This window comes from Periplaneta americana, chromosome 16 (genome assembly GCF_040183065.1).
Source record: "Periplaneta americana isolate PAMFEO1 chromosome 16, P.americana_PAMFEO1_priV1, whole genome shotgun sequence".
Taxonomy (NCBI): Eukaryota; Metazoa; Arthropoda; class Insecta; order Blattodea; family Blattidae; genus Periplaneta; species Periplaneta americana.
Window position 1 is genome coordinate 35,176,943 of NC_091132.1, and position 21,796 is coordinate 35,198,738.

The 21,796-nt window shown below is 36.4% G+C and overlaps 1 protein-coding gene across 6 annotated transcripts in view; it reads left to right on the top strand.

Moving 5' to 3' along the window:
• The window catches only part of Obsc (Obscurin), a 439,567-nt gene that overhangs the window by 414,550 nt on the left and 3,221 nt on the right, over positions 1-21,796 (top strand). For all 6 annotated transcript variants that reach the window (XM_069813004.1, XM_069813001.1, XM_069812999.1 and 3 more), the window contains 12 exons: positions 1,561-1,690; positions 3,106-3,300; positions 5,798-5,907; positions 6,250-6,405; positions 8,802-8,947; positions 10,824-10,988; positions 11,080-11,263; positions 12,960-13,135; positions 14,357-14,469; positions 15,620-15,800; positions 17,221-17,446; positions 19,478-19,583. In XM_069813004.1, the coding sequence (XP_069669105.1) occupies positions 1,561-1,690; positions 3,106-3,300; positions 5,798-5,907; positions 6,250-6,405; positions 8,802-8,947; positions 10,824-10,988; positions 11,080-11,263; positions 12,960-13,135; positions 14,357-14,469; positions 15,620-15,800; positions 17,221-17,446; positions 19,478-19,583 (1,888 nt within the window). The remainder of the gene's footprint in view (positions 1-1,560; positions 1,691-3,105; positions 3,301-5,797; positions 5,908-6,249; positions 6,406-8,801; positions 8,948-10,823; positions 10,989-11,079; positions 11,264-12,959; positions 13,136-14,356; positions 14,470-15,619; positions 15,801-17,220; positions 17,447-19,477; positions 19,584-21,796) is intronic.

A 21,796-nucleotide genomic window follows, 5' to 3' on the forward strand; every position in this document is an offset into this window, starting at 1 on the left:
ATTTCCAGACATACCTCTTACTCAGCATTGCAATAAGGAGCCATCGCAATTCGTAGGAGTTTCGGGATTGAATTATCGCCGGTTGCTTTACTATCGGCATTTTTAACTCTTCACTTGTGATATAGAATATGCTGACTGCAGTACTTGTTCTGTTGCACTGAATTGGGGGAAGCACGCAACACACGTGATCAGGAGTCAAGGCTGATGCAACCATAAGGAAAATTTCTGTATGACGCAATCGAATTGTGTAAACAATCTTCAGGAGGTTCTCGAATATAGACTACAACTACACCGTAAAAAAAGAGTCCATTGAAAAGCAAAAGAGGGCAAAAATGCAACAAAAGTAGAACATTTCCTAAAAAATGACCAATAGATAATAACAGACGGGGGGAGGGGGGGGAATTAAAGTACCGTAGGCTATATTGGTTCGTGTTTTTTTTTTTTTTTTTAATTTATTGGGTTATTTTACGACGCTGTATAAACATCTAGGTTATTTAGCGTCTGAATGATATGAAAGTGACAATGCCGGTGAAATGAGTCCAGGGTCCAGCACCGAAAGTTACCCAGCATTATTGGTTCGTGTTGAAGACAAACGAGTTAATATTGCATTCTACATTGTGTGTGATGTCTAAAAAAAAAGTATTTCATCAACTTTCAGTCCTAGTGATCACTGTATCATTCTTATCAACATGGTGCACAGTGCCAAGTTTCCACTGAAGACAAGGACACCACATTGACAACTGACAAATATCCATGCTCTAGACGGAATTCGAATTCATGATCGTGACTTCCACACAACGTTACAATTGCGGATCTTGGTTGTTACGTAGGCTACACCAGTGGTATTCAGTCTTTGATACGCGTACCCCTGGGTAAGCAGGGTTGTCTCAAGAGGTATGCATTCCACTGACCCACTGACTGCGTATGTAAAAATGCAGATATATTTTATTATATTTATTGCTAATTATTTCAGTTTACATATTTTCATTGTTTTTTGTATTTATAATTACAAAGCAGTTTGGTGGTGCAAAGGTAAAAAAAAAAATCATTTTGGGGGTATGCTAGTAAAAAAGATTGAATATGACTGGGCTACACCAAGGAAAGCTGAATATTCAGTAAATACCGGTACAGTACCGGTATACTAAATTCTACCATAAATTTCTATTGCAAAAATAATAATGCAATTCTGCCAAACACAAGTGCGTATAGAAAAACCTGTACAAAACTTTCACAAGGATCAAGTACTTCTATATTTAAAAAATCACTGTATTTAATATAATTTTCCATCAGTGGTGCGCGATAAAAAGGGCGTAAGTCAGAAATTGGATGGTATCAACTGGTTTTGAGTGAAATTATCGTTTTCGATTTTACAGGGATTTGTATTTTCCTAATGTGATTAAGTACCTGTAATGTAGTGAGGGGACCACATAGAAAAGTACCCCCCAAAAGTGAGTTGCACCTTCAAAAATTTTAGTAAACATTGCATACAATAAAACATTATCATGAAAGTTGCAAAACAATTTGTTTAGTGTTCTACTGATGCTATATTTTACATTGCAGCTACCAGTATGGCCCAGACACGTATCTCCTGCAGCTGCGCGATGTGGACTTCCCAGTGAGACTCCGAGAGTACATGAAGGTGGCCAACAACAGGGGGCCTGTGTTGCGACATGAAAACTATGACTGGCGGGTGAGTAGGGAATCGTTTTGTGTATCACAATTAGATTATATATAAATCAAGGAGATGCACTAATCACCTTTACTTTTTAACTTTGCTCTAGAATATGCCATTAGGAAAGTTCAGGATAACAGAGAGGGTTTGGAATTGAATGGGTTACATCAACTGCTTCTCTATGCGGTTGACGTGAATATGTTAGGAGAAAATCTATGAACTATTAGAGAAAACACGGGAATTTTACTTGTAGCAAGTAAAGAGATAAGTTTGGAAGTAAATCCCGAAAAGACAAAGTATATGCTTATGTCTCGTGACCAGAACATAATACGAAATGAAAATATAAAAATCTTAAATTTATCCTTTGAAGAGGTGGAAAAATTCAAATATCTTGGAGCAACAGTAACAAATATAAATGACACTCAGGACGAAATTAAACGCACAATAAATACGGGAAATGCCTGTTATTATTCGGTTGAGAAGCTTTTGTCATTCAATGTGCTTTCAAAAAAGCTGAAAGTTAGAATTTAAAAACAGTTGTATTAATCAGTTGTTCTGTATGGTTGTGAAACCTGGACTCTCACTTTGAAAGAGGAACAGAGGTTAAGGGGTGTTTGAGAATAAGGTGCTTAGGAAAATATTGGGACTAAAAGGAATGAAGTTACAGGACAATGGAGAAAGTTACACAATGCAGAACTGCATGCATTGTATTCTTCACCTGACATAATTAGGAACATTAAATCCAGACGTTTGAGATGGGCAGGGCATGTAACACGTATGGGCGAATCCAGAAATGCCTGTTTGAGGGACTTGGGATATGATGGTGGAGACTGGATTAATCTTGCTCAGGATAGGGACCAATGGTGGCAATGAACCTCCGGGTTCTCTGAAAGCCATTTGTAAGTAAATTAGTATGGAATTTATTATAGTCACATTCGAATAAATTGCCATTGTAAATTAGTAAGTTATTAAAATAAAATTGACACCATTAATTTTTAGGGTCAGTGACATATCGTATGTAATGAATATGAAAAATAAATTCGCCCAAGAATTTAGGACGAAAGGTTATACACAGACATACAGTGTACACCAGAAATCACTTTTGCTGTAAGAGATGCTGAAAACGTGTATTTCTATAAAACTTCGAAATAAATTTTTTCAGTATCAATTACTTCATTTATACTCCAGGTAATGAGACGTAAGTACTAGGATTATACTTAAAAAAGTATTTTTCAATGTTCGTGTAGTATATTAGAATGACATTCACCTACCATTACCGTACTTTGAAAGAAAAAAATGCATAGATAATATGGATTGTTAAATCCTTAGCAATATTGTTTGTAGTTGTAAACTAAACCTAATACATACGCTGTAGCCTGCTCATTTTACTGAAAATATCTTACGACTTGCCTTTTCTATTGCCATTTTGACAGACACCAATCATCAGAGAAAGGCGTCGTTTCACAGATGTCATGGATGAAGAAATTGATGATGAAAGGAAGGAGAGAATCAATCAATATGGCTCAAGTGAAGTTTACTCCCTGAGGAGATTGAGGAGGGAGCTGGGGACACGGCTGGATGGCCACGCGGAAGCAGAGGCACTGATTGAGTACAAGCGAGAAGGACAGGTACTGGTATACTATGTCAGTCACATATCAGTGTTCTCCAACTTTTATTTATCATTATTCTATTCAAGCCGCAACATGTTGGCTAGCGCTTACTTCACTGTTAAAAAAACACATTTATATAATTCTTTCAATCTTTTGAGTCTTTTAGCGTTATATTTAATTATCTGCATTTGCTTTACTTGAGGAGAAAAAAAAAGGAAAGTACATGGTACAGACAAAACTGAATCAGTACCTCAAAACTCAACGTTTGTTCACTCAACAACATTTAGAATTCACAAGAACTATTATATAGTAGACTTACTTATAACCTACCTACCTACCTACCTACCTACCTAATACATTAAGGGGGTAGGTACAACTTAATGCACTGAAAAATTGACCATATTCAAAATTTTTTTCTTCGTCCACATGGCTTATACAAAACTGAAAATTAGTACACTGAAAAACCTACCATTTTTTAATACATTAAGACTATTTTCTAAATTTTAGCATGCAATTAAACCAGTTATTCAATTATTCAAAATGACAGCTACTCTTTATGTTGGAATCGAGCATTTCCCTTTTAACTCGTCCAATTTTTACATTTTTATGTATTGCTGTTTCATTTTGAAGCTTAAGGATAGCTCTACAAAATTTGCCTCCATCAGATTTCTAACTAAGTGATAATATTTTTAATTTATATTTTAAATTACGTAACAGATTTTGAAGATATTTTAGCCCATAAATTATTTTTTTCTAGGCAAAATATTTAACTGAGGGGCACGATTATGGTCAGTTTTGTAGATTATATACGAGGCCTGTCTAAAAAGTATTCGACCCTTAGCCAGAAAAAATATTTCAAATACCTGACGGGGTTGTGACCATAATCCCCTTCAAAGTAGGCCCCTTGTGCTTGCACACACTTAGCCCACCGATCCTTCCACTGCCGGAAACACCTCTGGAAGTCTTCTTTTGGATTGGTGTTCAGCTCCGTCGTCGCGTTCCGCATTATCTCTTCTCTACTCTCAAAACGGGATCCTTTCAGTGGTGTCTTCAATTTTGGAAACAACCAGAAGTCGCAAGGAGCCATTTCTGGAGAGTAGGGAGGTTGGCGAACGGTTGTAATTCCATGTTTGGCCAAGAAAGTGTGGATCAATTGGGATGAATGTGCGGGGGCGTTGTCGTGATGCAAGTGCCAGTTGTTCCCCGTCCACATGTCTGGTCTTTCGCGCCGAACTGAATCACGGAGTCGCCGGAGAACATCGTGATAGTACTCCTTTGTCACCGTTTGTCCTTCCGATGCGTATTCGTGATGCACAATTCCACGGACATCAAAGAAAACAGTCAGCATCACCTTGATTTTGCTTCGCACTTGCCGCACTTTCTTCGGTCTTGGAGACTCGGGATGCTTCCATTGCGACGACTGTCTTTTTGTTTCTGGGTCGTACCCGTACACCCATGACTCATCTCCAGTTATTACGGTGTTCAGAAACCCAGGATCAGTGTTGGCGGTGTCCAGAAGGTCCTGTGCAACGTCACGACGGAGGTCTTTTTGTTCCGGGGACAACAACTTGGGCACGAATTTCGCAGCCACTCGGTTCATGTTCAAATCATCACGCAAAATTGCATGTGCCGAATCTTTACTCACTCCAACCTCTTCGGCAATCTCCCGCACGGTCAAACGACGATCTGCCATCACCAAATTTCGCACCCTCTCAACAACAGTTGCACTCCGAGCAGTTTGGGGCCTGCCACAACGCTGCTCACTCTCCGCTGATGTGCGGCCATCTTTGAATCGGTTGAACCACTCTTTAATTTGTGTTACACCCATCGCATCTTCCCCAAACACCTGTTGAATCTTACGAATTGTTTGACTTTGAGAATCACCAAGCTTTTGACAAAATTTGATGCAGTATCTTTGCTCAATTCGTTCAGTCATCTTGCGAGAAAACTAAATCCGACAAACACTTAGAACAGCACCTTACTTGGCGACCACCAGCCAGTGACTGGCACAAGCGAATGTGGTGAAAAAATTCAAGCATGTGCATTACGGTTCCTCCTTCCACCGTGCACATTGGCGCCGCCTTAGAATCACTACTTCGCGCGGGAAAATTTAAGGTCGGATACTTTTTAGACAGACCTCGTATGTGCTAACATTCACAAAAAAAATCATGTAATCTGTTCAGTAGTTTCAGAATAAAGAGGAAAACGGATTTGGAAAATGTAGTTTCTGGAAAACGAGTGTGCCATTCTTCACTAACAGCTGCACGAGCTTAGTGCAGAGACTTCCATTTAAATTCATAACTTTAAAACTAATGCAGATATTAAAATAAACTTTGCACCAAAATGAACTTAAATATTTACTGCATATTTTTTTTAAATATTTTGAAAAAAAAAATGTTTTTTGAAGATATTAAGCTGTAACTATCCCCTTAAAGGAATCTTCAACAGAAACATACCTTTAGCTTACATACAGTGGTACTGTATATCACTTCAGTATTTCAATTTTTTTTTTCAGCCTCCATTCTTCCGGGAAAAGCCACAGATTCTTCCTATTATAGACGAACAGCCTGGCGAACTTGTATGTTATGCAGTGGGAGACCCTAAACCATCCGTCCAATGGTTCAAGTAAGTCACATTTTCTCACACATCTTACACGGAAATACCAGTACAGGAACAGCGTCAATAGGGAAGCTCTGGTGGAGCAGCTCACGTAACAAACAAATATTGAAACCTACATCACTGCTGGAAATTGGACCAGGGTCATATTAAGCTTAATCATAAATTGGAGTAAAGTCATTAAATGCAGAAGCTGGAACAGTGATAAAGTCAGGTGGAATGTAGCCTGAATGACAGAAAAAAATACTAACAGACTTTTGAGAGTGCTTGTTGCAATTAGGCCTACTGCATAATTGCCTTCATTTTTAGCTTTGAAGTATTTCACATTGATGTTCGTTTGTGCTTTTTCAGAAATGACCTCGTGATCAGTGAGAGCCATCGCGTGAAGATCCTGGAGGATGATGCAGGCCGTTCCATCCTGCGATTCGAACCTGCATCCAATGTGGACGTGGGGATTTACAAAGTGGTCGCCCGCAACAAAGTTGGTCAAACTCAAGCGCACACAAGGTGAGGAATAGCAACATAACAATGATGTGAGTGTTGTAATTGATAGATAGCAAAGTCTTGATCTTGCATTATGCTAGATAGTTTCTTTACCTGCAGCAAGAAGTTAGCATCAATTGGAAATTAACTATGTGACACGGAATGTGAAATTTACAATGTAATTCCAAAAACCACAATATAGTTACCAGTACTATTCTAAAACCCTACATACCATACATATATTTTCTATTAAAACAAATAAATCAAATTTTCGACCAATAACTTTAATGAAATATGTTTAATCTTACTGAAGAATTTGTTTTTCAAATTTTAAGGAAAAAATATATTATTTCACTTTTAAAATTTCATACAAGGAATTTAAGAGGAGACGCCACTGAAAATCATGAAAAATTACAAAAAAAAATTGTATTGCCTATTTCACATCTTTAGAATGTATATTTTTATACCCCAAATGTATTTAGTTCAATTCTGATTACAAATGTGCTTAAAAATGCTTTTAAATTAAAACTGTAAGGGGACATGGGATTTAAAACCTATCAAAATTATTTTTTCATCAAAGAATTCTTTTTTACAAATTTCTGATTACAAATCTAGCAACTTTTTGTTCTAAAGTTGGCTCCCTGAAGTTACTAGATGAATGTAGCAGAGGAGAATTTTAATAGGTATGTGTTACATAAATATTAATTTTACTTTCAAATCCATTTTTCCGCAAGTTTTGGATTCAGAACATCTCAAAATCTGTGCGTCAGTGGCTAACCGTGACAATATCTTTGAAAAATATTGGAGTGCAAGAGGTCAAATGACTTTATTGTCAAATGCCTGGCATTAAAAAACAACAACATTTTTCTTCATTCAACACCAGTTTTTTTATGCCAGATATTAATCAATCTGGCATACTTAGACTTCAACAAACAAAATTTGATAACACAATCCCAAGGGAAAAAATGGAACTCTCTGCATCAAAATCCACAGTTAATTCCCGATTTACCACGAAAATCGTCTGTAGCTGCATTTAGATTGGCAACAGGCCATGATTGTTTGGCCAAACACCTGCATAGAATTGGAATATATCAGTCCCTAACTGTCCATTGTGCAACTCAAACCAAGAAATGGATTCGGAACACCTCAAAATCTGTGCTTCAGTGGCTGGTCATGATAATATCTTTGAAAAATATTGGAGTGCAAGAGGTCAAATGACTTTATTGTCAAACACCTGGCATTAGAAACCAACCAACCAACCATTAATCAATCTGGATGAAATTTTTACTATAAGTATTTATGAGGTACCTGCATGTCTCTGCGCATTTAATTTGTGAGAAATGGTGCTAGTTTATTTTATTAATATTTTTTATGAATTATAGAATGAATGATATACCGGTATTAAAAATTAAAAAAAAATTTGAAAGTGAATAAATGACATATTGTATAAAAAGAATGCATAGAAATATTTTTCTATGTCTTGTGAATGTAACTGAAAATAAAGGAAGCTAAAAAACTGAGATCTTATACTAAAAACTTGAGTTTTAAAATATTTCTAAAAACAATAGAAAAAATAAATATGTCGAAAGCCAAAAACATTTCGGAATTAAAAATTTGGATTTTGTTAGTTATTTACATAGTAAACATGGTCTCAAAATTTGGTTAAATGATTACGGAAAAAGTCATTTTTAGTGGAGTGTTCCCTCAAGAATTGAATATCTGAAGAAATTCTAACAATAACTTAAATATATTAATAATAGGTGTGGTATGTTAGGAAACTAAAATTCATATTATTGTATTTGAAGCTATAACTCTTCGGAATTACTGTCACAAAGTTCAAAGTACTATCTGTTATCAGAAGTGATTTGAACTTGGAAGAAATCGAAATTCTGCGAGAACAAGATATCCATGATCCATTTGCTTCATGAGAATTTCGTTAGCGCTTCAGAAAAAAAGTGCTAAAAATTAATACGGTCTAATTCAAATACGTATATGAAGCAGAAATTAAATAACCGGTATTTTAATAGGGTTAATACTTTTCATTATAGTCTCTCACGCTTATTCTGTAATTGTAATCCCCATTATCGTTACCCCATTTATTTTTGGGATAACCAATACAATAAGCAGTTCTTTAAGTAAACTGTTTTGCACTATAATTTTCACATGCGAAAATAATTGCGATAATATGCAGTAAGCTACACAGTGCAATGTGCAAAGTCATGTATAATCTTAGTAGCTTCTCGTGAAACAAGGACAGAATTTGGTGTAGGAGCACTAATTTACATGTCTCATGTAAGAACTATTCTCTTCCTTCATTTCACACGGAGTAAATGTAAGGAACTGCCTTATAGCTTTTCGTGAAATAAAGGAGAGGGATACACAATTTCTAGCAGTTAAATGTTTGACATGTCTTTGTTCAGGCTCGTTCTGGCAAGTGTTCCCTCGGCTCCTGACTCGCCCGAAGCTGCTGAAATCTCAGACACTGAAGTGCTGCTCAGGTGGAAACAACCGAAAGACGATGGCAACTCTGCTGTTCTGTGCTACAGCTTGCAGTACAAAGAGACTGGTATATATTACATGGTTTATATCATAGTTCATCATGAATTTGGACCCGAACATTAGTTACAGAGACCGAATTGAGCTCACTGCTACTGCAAAACAAGTAGAGACATAGAACAGTGCAGATTTCTGCCACCAGTGCACAATATTATGCATATGTTTGGTTGTGGACTCAAGTATGTTTCAAATGCGGTAAAGGGAAATATTTATCTTTTTAGGGGGTGGGGGGACGAAAAAATTCAAAATGCAGGTCGGTATGACTTGTATATAACAACACCCACTGACGTACATATACAAAGTGCACAAATAGAAAAATATTATCGATTAAGTGGAGTCCTTTCAAAAAGGGCCAGTTTACAGTGCTCACTATCTGAAGGCAACAACTTAGTATGAACTATTAAATTATTTAAATGACATAAATAACAACTTCACTGTGTTAACATTTTAAATCATGGTGTTATTTTATCTGATTGATTAGTTTCGCTCTTATTTGCAACTAGTCAATCAGGTGAAATAGCACCATGATTTAAAATGTTAATACAGTGAAGTCGTTATTTATTTAATTTAAATAACTCAATACAGTAAAAACTGTATTGAACGACCACTGCTGGTTCTGTGAAAAATTGGTCTTTCAGAGGGGTGGTCTCTCAATAGGGGGAGTTTTTTACACAAATAATTGGTTAAAAACGTTTCTATGTTAATCAAATAAAAAACATGGGAAATATTGCTAACAATAAAAGGTTGAAATGATAACTTTATTTCTTATTTTACGTTATTTTCATAATTTTCTTCTTTGATTCATTACATACTCCACTTCACAAAATCATAAATTGAACTCTGCTTAATTTTTTTTTTACAACCTAATTTTCAAAACTATCATTTAACACGTTAAAAATTTCACTTATGTGTTCTCTATTCATACAGTCTTTCAGTAATGCCGATTGTTGAATTAGCTGACTATTACATAAGGCTCTAGTGACATTTTTTTGGGTTGAAATTCTCTCTTGACTTCAACCTCGTCATTGGTGGGTTGATCACCGGATTTTTCTAATAGGTAGGAGGAATAAAAAATCAATTATTGTACTGTAATTAACAAGTAACGATTTGATTTTTCTGTACAAAACGAAAAGTAAAACCGTCATATGGCATGAGAAGTCTTACCGTCCAAGAAACTGTTAAACAGCGGTGCAAATAACCCTTTGTCATACCTCGAAGCCCTTAGCAAACGGTCATTGTACTTTTTTCCTAGCAAAACCCAACATTCCTTTAGGGATTATGGACAGAGATGGGCATTCAGTGTGAATGTGGTACCACTTAACAACTTTTCCAAACATCATTTTAACTTAGTACTGTAACGAATTTCTTGGAATTTAATTAGGCTACAGTAATGTAATAAAATACTAAATTGTAAACTTAAAAAATACAGTATGGTCTTTTAAAAGGGGTAAAATTAAGAAAGTGGCTATTCAATCACTGGTCAGTGGTCGGAGAGAGAGATGGTCTCTTAAAAGGGGTGTGATTTACATTGGTTTTATGGATGTTTAATTCGGTTCTTTAAAGAATCGGTCTTTAGGAGGAGTGGTCTCTCTCAATAGGGGTGGTCTTTCAAACAGGTTTTACTGTAGTTTATCAGTGATATGATTACATACATTTTCTCTGTGTTTCAATTATTTGTCTCTTTTCTTTCTATTTTCTTCCTCTATCCCCTTTTTTTCTTTCCTTTCCCTCTTTTCTTCTTCACTTCATTTTGTTCGTCTTGTTTCTTATTTTTTGCTTTTTTAGTTCTCTTTCTATTTCTTCATCATTTTCTCTTTGTTTCCAGCCTACATTCTTTTGTCGCAATGTGGAAGCAGTATATTATATTATATTTTGTTATATTACAGACAATGTGGACTGGATAGACGTGGCCAACAACATTGATCACGAGTTCTATGTGGTTCGTAATTTGCGTCCAAATGTCACACACCACTTCAGACTAGCAGCAAGGAATCGCATTGGCTGGAGCGAAAAGGGCATTCCAACACCACTGGTCAGGACCAAGGAAGCAGGTAAGTTTTCTGGACTTTCAACCTTTTATTAGTCGGACATGAGACTTTGGTTGACAGAGAATTGAGACTTGTTGACGGTATTGTTTTGAAGGTGCCCCCAAAGTGCCGGTGACGAGGGCGATGAAGCACCTGCAGGAGATTACCGAGTCAGGCCAGGAGATCGTCGTGGATGAGCCGGTTGTAAGGCTGGACTACGAGGCGGAGAAGACGCCAGTCGAGTGGAGCAGTGAAGGAGGGCTGACCGAGAAGTACAGCTTCGTGTCGGAGCTTTCTCGGTGTGTGTCATACTTCGTTATATGAGTTACACAGAACTACACTTTCTAAATTTTATTGTTATCAGTTCCTTTGTCTGTATATCTTCCATCTGCCCACTTGTCTGTTTGTCTACTTCCACAGCTTAATCTCTTGAACTACTGAATGTTTTTTTTCAACATATGTATCATTTCATTCTGAATATATATGTCAATTGTCAGAAATATACAGTGAAACCTCTCCTTACAGACACCTCCAAGATACGGACACTCCTCATATACGGACAGATTTTTATGTCCCAACTGAAATAATATAGAAATAATGTTAAATTTAACTCTCGTTTACGGACACTCTCAGACACGGATACGGACAGCTGTTTCACAGTCCTAAAGCTCGCTTTACCTCCTGACTGCGGACAGAACTTGGATTTAAAAACTTAATGTGTTACAAAAATGGAAAATTTAGTTTTGAGAACTGTACAAAAATGCCTTAACATGAAAGAAGACGATAAGGGTCTCGTAGGCTACCACTAGCCCAGCCGGCTACCTCTTGTTAGCTGGAAGCAGGAGGATAAGCAAAGTCACAAAATTTAACTTGTCTGACGGGTCCAAGGTTTCCGCGATCGTGAAATTGTATTCGACACATGATAGGGTTAGTAGGATTATTCTCTTCACTTCAGTCAGTTGTTCTGTTTTGAGAGACATGGCACCTGAACGTAAAGGTTAAGTTTAAAACTGTAAATTACAGTATTGCATAACTGTAGAATAAAATTGCATGGCACAGTACTTTATTTTCCTTTTTCGGTCTTATCTACTGTAGTTCGAAGTTGTATAGAATTTACTGTAATACAGTAGACTGCATTTAGAATTAAAATACAGTAATACATTTCATTTAAAGCGTGAAGGGATACATAATGCATATTATAAATTTACTGTTAGATTGGGGAGCCTCCCTCCCAATAAAGGACACCTCCCAGATGCGGACAGATTGTTACGTCCCTTCGATGCCCGTAAATGAGAGGTTTCACTGTATATTTTTTTAATAATAACGGTATTTTGACAGCCAGAAGCGAAGGCAACAAATAATCTTTACTTAAACATGTTTGTCCAACATCATAAAGCCCCAAAACTTGAAATTTTGTTATGGCTGCTTAAATAAAATACTGTATCTGAGTTACTTTTTCAATTAAACTTTTCTTTTACCAATTGGTTTACATTTTTTTTAAATTATGTGGCAACCTAGAAATTTTCATTGACTGTACATGGGATCTCCAATTATTTATAAGGTATATCTATTTTACTTTATAATTTCAGCATTGGGTTGTAAAGGATTGTAATACTTCTCGTATAGTTCCTCATACTTAAAAGATTTGAACTACATTTTCTATAATATTTAAAGTAACACAACTGTTTAATTAATAGTAATTTCGATATGAAGTAATCAATATATAAGATATGTTTCAAAGAAAAGAAATTAGAGATAAAATTCTTTCATATTCACAATAATATAAAGAGAAAGAAAGAAGCAAGAATAGCAATGAAATTATTGAAATACGGTAGGTACTCAAAAATGACAAACCTTCCCTTTGGTGATTCTGTAACTAAGAGGAAATAAGAGGAACAGGGGGTGAGAAAAAGAATGTGTGACATTATACTTTACTATGATAATTCTGGTTCAGGATGTTATACTTACAAAGGGATAATATTCTTGTTATTTCAGTGGACGCTTCTCAGTGGTTGTGAAAGGAATTGAAAAGGCGTCAGACAGAGTGATAGTAGCAAAAATACTTGAACTGAAACCTGAAACTGAAGCTCTGGTCAATAGAGAATTTGAAGTACTGCGTTCCTTCAGGCATGAAAGAATAGCATCTCTTCTTGCAGCTTACAAACCATCAGGTAAACACCACACACAGAGTGAAATTGTGGTTTTATTTTGTGTTGTTATTTTGGTTTCTGAGTTTAAAATTGATTGTGCAAGACTACAGGCAAATATCGGTGACAGTCAATAGAGACGATTTTTCAGTAGAGCATCTAAGTGGTCATCATCTTCTTCTGGGGTTTGTGTCACGAAAATGTTTGATAGGAAAGGTGATAAACATCTTCTGTATAAAAAGATATAAAGTAAGCAGATTTTTCAGCCTACCATTATTTACGCCTTAGCTTCACCACTGACAATGAAAGCTAAACGAGTCCAAGGTCCAGCACTGAAAGTTACCCAACATTTGCTCTTCATGTGTTGAGGGAAAACTCCGGAAAAAACTCAATCAGGTAACTTGTTCCAACCAGGTTTTGAACTCTGGTCCGCTAGTTTCCCGGTCAGGCGTGCTAACTGTTACTGCACAATGGTGGACCAAAAGTCATAATGATTACAGGTTATTGATGATAATTAAAGTAGGCTGAATGTAATAATACATATTCCTTTAATAATGTGAGACAGTAGGTATAGAAATAAGTTTGCAGTTACTGGTACTCGAAACTATGGCTGCGTTCAGCCGGGACAGCGCTAATTCAGCTATTCATTTTTGCCGAGTTACAGCAGCTGTGAGTTCCTGAACGACCATTGCAAAATGTCCGCTATGTTTACAAAGAAACACGCTGCTATTGTTCCGTCTACTCCGGAATATATGATACCATTGGCTGTTGCCTACCCCCTCCACTTTCGCTGGCTAGCAGCAGGCTTGCAGCGAAAAAAATTTTGCTACGAAAAATGGCGCCCGCTATTTCAGTGCTGTTGCCAGCAAGGTGTTCAGTGCTGTCGCTATTTCAGCACTACCTCAGTGCTGTCCCGGCTGAACGCAGCCTATAGCAATTCTGTGATGTTTGCTGAGAACATGACAACTTCAAAATGGCAATTTCCTGCTACCTACACTTTCCGGTAGGCTACTTAGAAGCTATAGGAAAGCATGATCATGTGAATAAACAGTGTCCTAATCTATGTTATTTTCATTCACATTTGTATGTAAACTAGAATTCTGATTGTTAAAGGAAAAGTGAAAATAAAAATGTTTGTATCTCAAAACAGCTTTTTTAAATATTTTAGAAATTGTATTGTACAGTATCTAAGAACTATGGTAAATTATAAATATATAGTGTAATAATACATACCGGTATGTGCAGGTTCACCTGCTGCTGTACTGGTGCAGGAGAAACTGCAGGGAGCCGACGTAGTCACCTACTTCTCCAGCAGGCACGAGTACACAGAGCAGATGGTGGCTGCCGTCGTCACTCAGGTCTGAGGATAGATGGAACACTTATTACTCTATTGACATCATAGTAATAGTGAAGAAAATTTATTTTAAAATATCAGTATTACCACACATTTCAAGATCCTTTTGACACATTTCCACTATGTTCACAATTATTGTGTTTGCATCCGATTGTCTCTCTGTCTGGCTGTGATGTAATCTTGTGGTAACGATAAACAGAGAATTGAATGAAGTATAAAATAACAGTACCTAACCTGTATTCTAAAATAACATGATTCGTTAAATATTGATAATAATTTAAACTGAGTAATTTAAAGATCATCCCGCCTAGGACTTGCATTACGGAATGCGCGCTGGTTTGATTCCTCATGGGGGAAGAAATTTTCTCATGAAATTTCGGCCAGTGTATGGGACCGGTGCCCACCCAGCATCGTGATGCACTTGGGGAGGTACGATAGGTAGCGAAATCCGGTTGCGAATACCAGCTATAACGGCTGGGGGGATCATCGTGCTAACCACACGATACCTCCATTCTGGTTGGATGATCGTCCATCTCTGCTTCGGCATGTGGGCGTGAGGCCAGCAGCTGGCTGGTCGGTCTAGGCCCTTCACGGGCTGTAGCGCCACGGATTATTATTATTATTAATTTAAATATAATTGTCATTATTTATGTAAATTGGTCCTCAGTGGTCTAGTGGTTATCAGACTAGCCTCTGATAATTACGATGCATTATTGTACCAAATATATTTAATATACAGCTTCTGCCAAAAGAAAAGTAAAACTATGAGTCTTATGTCACATCAAGTCTCTGGTATTTAGTAGTTATTTACGGTACAAGTGTAAAAAAATAACATTTTATTTTATGACCATGGATATTTCGAGAAATGAGGCCGCAGGCCTTGTGGAGCAATCCTGCAAACAAAATAAAATCCTTTTTAACAAGTATTTTATACCGGTACACTGTTTTCTAGGTAGCCAATCATCTCTGCTGGTATAGAGACAGTTCCCCCGACTTATCCATTGCTGTATTCCCTTTCATTATAATAGTGACAAATACATTAGATTACTACTGCAATCTTCAGCACCGTAAACACCACTATTACTACCAACACTACAACACAGCACTTCTCTTTTAAGTGATTAGTGTGTATCAGCGCGTTGTTACATGTGCAGGTTCTGGATGCATTGCAATACTTGCACTGGCGTGGCTACTGTCATCTGAACCTCCAACCTGACAACATAGTGATGGCGTCCGTGCGCAGCGTGCAAGTCAAACTGGTCGACTTCGGCTCTGCACAGCGAGTCAGCAAGCTCGGCACTATTGTCGACAAAGTGGGAGAGACGGAATATCAGGGTTTGTGTACACTTTTCTTACAGTTGAATGGCAAATTCTCAGTCTCATCTTGCTATCACTAACAGTTGATACAACATTTTTAAATATCCGGTTAAAAAAATCTAGGAGATTTAGGAGTAATAGATCAACTATTGACCAGATATTTTGTATTCGACAGATAATGGAGAAAAAATGGGAGTATAAGGGTACAGTGCATCAGTTATTCATAGATTTCAAAAAGGCATATGACTCGGTTAAGAGAGAAGTTTTATATAATATTCTTATTGAATTTGGTATTCCCAAGAAACTAGTTCGATTAATTAAAATGTGTCTCAGTGAAAAGTACAGCAGAGTTCGTATAGGTCAGTTTCTGTCAGATGCGTTTCCAATTCACTGTGGGCTAAAGCAAGCAGATGCACTATCACCTTTACTTCTTAACTTTGCTCTAGAGTATGCCATTAGGAAAGTCCAGGATAACAGAGAGGGTTTGGAATTGAACGGGTTACATCAGCTGCTTGTCTATGCGGATGACTTGAATATGTTAGGAAAAAATCCACAAACGATTAGGGAAAACACGGGAATTTTACTGGAAGCAAGTAAAGAGATAGGTTTGGAAGTAAATTCCGAAAAGACAAAGTATATGATTATGTCTCGTGACCAGAATATTGTACGAAATGGAAATATAAAAATTGGAAATTTATCTTTTGAAGAGGTGGAGAAGTTCAAATATCTGGGAGCAACAGTAACAAATATAAATGATACTCGGGAGGAAATTAAACACAGAATAAATATGGGAAATTCTGTATGGTTGTGAAACTTGGACTCTCACTTTGAGAGAGGAACAAAGATTAAGGGTGTTTGAGAATAAGGTGCTTAGGGAAATATTTGGGGCTAAGAGGGATGAAGTTACAGGAGAATGGAGAAAGTTACATAACACAGAACTGCATGCATTGTATTCTTCACCTGACATAATTAGGAACATTAAATCCAGACGTTTGAGATGGGCAGGGTATGTAGCACATATGGGCGAATCCAGAAATGCATATAGAGTGTTAGTTGGGAGGCCGGAGAGAAAAAGACCTTTAGGGAGGCCGAGACGTAGATGGGAAGATAATATTAAAGTGGATTTGAGGGAGGTGGGATATGATGATAGAGAATGGATTAATTTTGCTCAGGATAGGGACCAATGGCGGGCTTATGTGAGGGCGGCAATGAACCTGCGGGTTCCTTAAAAGCCAGTAAGTAAGGAGCTTTGCTTCTGAAAGGAGACATTTTGATTGAAGTTGAGCAATGTAGTACTCACACTGAGAAAATTTTTTTCTGTACATTCTTATTATTGTCTCTCTCTGGCCATACCTTATTTATTTACATTGCATTTCTTTGTTTGGTTCTTTTTTTTTTTTTCTCTGTAATTTTCAATGTGACAAAACCTTTGCTGCAGCTCCGGAGGTGCTGAACAACGAGCCTGCCTTCCCACAGACTGACATCTGGAGCTTGGGCGTTGTGACATACATCCTGCTATCGGGTGTGTCGCCCTTCCGAGGAGCTGACAGCGAAGAGACGCGGCAAAATGTGTCATTTGTCCGTTACAGGTTTGAGCACCTGTACAAAGAGCTGACGCAGGAGGCAACGAGATTCCTCATGCTGGTCTTCAAGAGGGCCCCGAGGTACGTTGTAAATAATCATCAAGAATAATCTGTTAATTATGTGAGTGTGAAAGTAAAGTACAAACGTGACAATTATCTGGATCCAGAGGACACTTAAGAGGTAAAGTTGGCGATCTCATGAACTGAACACTTTTCATTCTGTGTCCAAGTACATGGCATCATGATTCGACAACCTTTTACCTCTGGAAAGACTAATATTGTGCAAAAATACAGAACAAAATAACGATTTAAACAAAAATCGTAACGATTTTTTCTAGTATTAATTCTTTATAAAAGAGCAAAAATATTACAAAAATAGAGAATTACAAATAGTAGTCCAAAGTATCCTAACTTATGGAGCTGAAGTTTGGCAAATTTCAACTAGGGAAACAAAAATGGACGTCCTAAGAATATCAGCTGGGAAATCTAAAATGGAAAAAACTAAGAAATAGACGAATAAAAGAAATTATGGAAGTGCAAGACGAGCAAGATGAGGGGCTTAGAACAAAAAGCAGGTAAGTGACAGAAACCTAGTTTTGCGAAAATTACAGTGAAAGTTCTACATGCAATGGAATATTATACACTAGTTTGGTGAAATGATGCCCATATAGCAGCACTGCACAGTGTGATCACTTCCCTGATTTTATCCCAAAGAAACATCCTTTTGGGCTATCACAACACGCACTTACCTCATTTTTTTTAATAATATCACTTACCTGCTTTTTGTTCTAAGCCCCTCATATATAATATATGTGTATATATATATATATATATATATATATATATATATGTAGGTATGTTTTCTTTCGTTTTTTTTATTATCCAATTTAATAAACCCTATTTCACCCTGAGGTATATTAGCGTTATAGTTGGCATCAAAATACATATTTTATAACCAATAAACAATAGTAAAGTTATAATATAAAATAGTGGTCACAGTTACAATTGAGGAGCTTAGAACAAAAAGCAGGTAAGTGACATTATTAAAAAAAATGAGGTAAGTGCGTGTTGTGATAGCCCAAAAGGATGTTTCTTTGGGATAAAATCAGATAAGTGATCACACTGTGCAGTGCTGCTATATGGGCATCATTTCACCAAACTAGTGTATAATGTTCCATTGCATGTAGAACTTTACTGTAATTTCCTCAAAACTAGGTTTCCGTCACTTACCTGCTTTTTGTTCTAAGCCCCTCAATTCACATGAATTATGTAGAAGAATGCACCATAATGAAAAATGGATCCTGTTAAAGATTAATGAGATGTTTGAGGAATAATCAATGCAAAAGATATACAAGAATGTCTAACCGTTTCAGAGTAAATACACGACCTAAAAAGATAATCAATAGTAGATTAATATAACAAAGTTTGACTTTCACTTTCAAATTAATACTTAATTCATGAACAATGTAACAGTTAAGAGTAATAAAGGAATATTACAAGCAATGATTTACGGTTACAAGTTACATACGTGATTCAGGAACAAGTATAATAATTAAAATAATAAGACAAGAAATGACTTACATCTAATGAATAACAAAATTCTTGAAGGACAATATATAATAGTAGGGGCAATACAAAAGATTTAAAAACAAATGTAAACAGTAAAGGAATAGTAGAAAAATTCACTTAAAATTACAAGTTAAACACATTCCTTTTAAAGCAATAGGTAACAACAAAGAGGTACTAATAACAATACACTGACTGTAGTTACAGATTAAACACATTATTTAAAAACAAACACGCAAAGGATCAATAGCTTTTTCTTTGATTTGAAATTATTTTTAATTGCCAGTATAACCCACAGTAAGATATTAAAAAAAATTATAATAAGAATCTCATAAGCCCATCCAGATACTAAAAGTACCCCTCAAAGTGGCCTTCAGTTAGATAGCCCTCACTGAGGGAAAAGGGCAAGGATTAGATAGAAACAGAAGAATGAAGGAGGGCCAGTAACTTTGTATAGAACAAATGATTGTAATGTAAAGCTGGATGTCTGTTCGTTTAGTTAGTAAGATCAGAACTGTTGTTTCACTATAGTTCCTTTTCTTGTAGCAAACGCCCAACCGCTGAAGAAAGCCATGAGCACAGATGGCTGCTGCCAACAGAGTTCATGATCAAGAAGAGAGAGCGAGCTGTGTTCTTAGGAAACAGGCTTAAGGTAAGATTGTTAATAAACAGAAAAAAACAACAAATACTTAGTTTTCCTTCCCTCTTTCTCTCTTTCTGAAACAAGGAGAATAATGATTTCGTTGTTAATTCCTTATCAATAGATATATACATCCTGTAGTTGCGTAGTCTAAGGTGTCACACCTTGGACTAGGGATATGGTATGAACACTGGTTCGAGTCCTGATCGGGAAAGAAATCTCGACCAGTGTCGTGATAAATTTGTGGGGCTACAGTGAGTAGCGAAATCTGGTTTCGTAAACCTGCTATAGCGGGTGATGTGAATCATTGTGTTGACATCATGTTACCATCGTACTGGTAGGATGAGCGTTCACCTCTGCTTAGGCATCTGGACATGAGGCCAGCAGTTGGCTGGTCGGTCTTGAGCCTTCATGGAGTGTCACACCACGGAAAGCAAAGCAAATTAGACATCTGTGGCCGAGAGGAAAAAAGTCTTAAGTAAAAATTTTATAGCAGTAGAAAGATTGAAATTGGTGTCAATTATAGAGTTCTTTTAATTAAGAGGTTTTCCTGGATATTATTTGTTTATATTTCTTCTGAAATAAGTAATGTTGCTCATTTAACAATTTTCTTGATTATTTCCAAAAATAGCCGCACTTAAGCCTTTTTGAGACTGCAACCCAAACTGAGAAGAAGAGACTATTTAAACATAAGACCTTTTTCATGTCAAAATTAATTGGAAATGTAAATTATAAGGAATAACAAAATAGATGTTAAACAATATACGACTCTTTACCTGGTGCCTAAAGTTTTAAAAGGAAAGGGCATCAGTATGTGATAAAATAGCTAAAATACAAGTTAGACCTTTTTAATAGGGAAGTATGGAAAGTAAACATGTTATGTTTGTAAGGAATAAAGTATTAAATATTCTTAAGTCCTTTATTCTGTGTGTGCTCGATTCAAAAAGTACTTAGGACATTTGGTGACGCTCAATAAATCCAATCAGAAGTCTTTATTGACTTCAAACGTTTTACCAGATTGTAGAGAATTGTTTCTGCTTTCAGAATATATAAAAATCTCATTTTCACAAAAAATTGACTCCCGACCACAGATATATACATTAACATTCTTTGAAAGGGAAACATTTATGAACTCCGGTTAAAAATGTTAACCAAAATACAGATTTTCTGTTACGAATACGTAATGCTGACCCTTATATATGTCAGACACACATAAAAGGAGCGCAAAGACTGAAAATATGTAGTCATGCAAAAGATGAGTTATTTAGTTATTTACTAAGTTGTTATAATAATAATAATAATAATAATAATAATAATAATAATAATAATAATAATGTGTCCGAAAATGTGCACTCACAGAAACAACACATGGCCGACTCTTGAAGCTCCTTACAGAGCACAATTCATTCATTAGTGTTCTGCCCAAGAGCAGGTCTTTCACTGCAAACCCAGCTTTCTTCAGTCGTTCCTATTTTCTGCCTTCCTCTTTTTCTCCACATACGATCCATATCTTAATGTCGTCTATCATCTGATATCTTCTTCTGCTCTGAACTCTTCTCCCATTTACCATTCCTTCTAGTGTATCCTTCAGTAGGCAGTTTCTTCTCAGGCAGTGACCCAACCAATTCTTTTTTCTCTTTCTGATCAGTTTCAGTATCATTCTTTCTTCACCCTCTATTTCCAACACAGCTTCATTTCTTATTCTATCTGTCCATTTCACACGCCCCATTCTTCTTTATATTCACATTTCATATGCTTCTATTCGCTTCTCTTCACTTCGTCGTAATGTCCATGTTTCTGCCCCATACGATGCCATACTCCACATAAAGCACTTCACTAGTTTCTTTCCTAGTTATTTCTCCAGAGGTCCGTACAAGAAGCTTCTTTTTCTATTAAAAGCTTCCTTTCCCATTGCTATTCTATTTTTGACTTTCTGGTAGCAACTTATGTTACTGCTTATAGTACACCCCAAGTAGATACTTATTTAAAGCTTTTAACACTGCGATTTAGCAACGATTTTCAACCCAATATTGTTTTTATAATATTACAGAAAGGTATTTCACAACTAATCCAAAACGTACTAAATTAATCTTAAAATAAGATACAATTAATGCCTAAGTACCATTATTAAAGAAATACGACACAATACGACAACACTGATTATGACAGTTCATAATAAGTTTTGTGCTAGTCTGCTTGCTCATAGTCTTTGGATACTGTTCAAG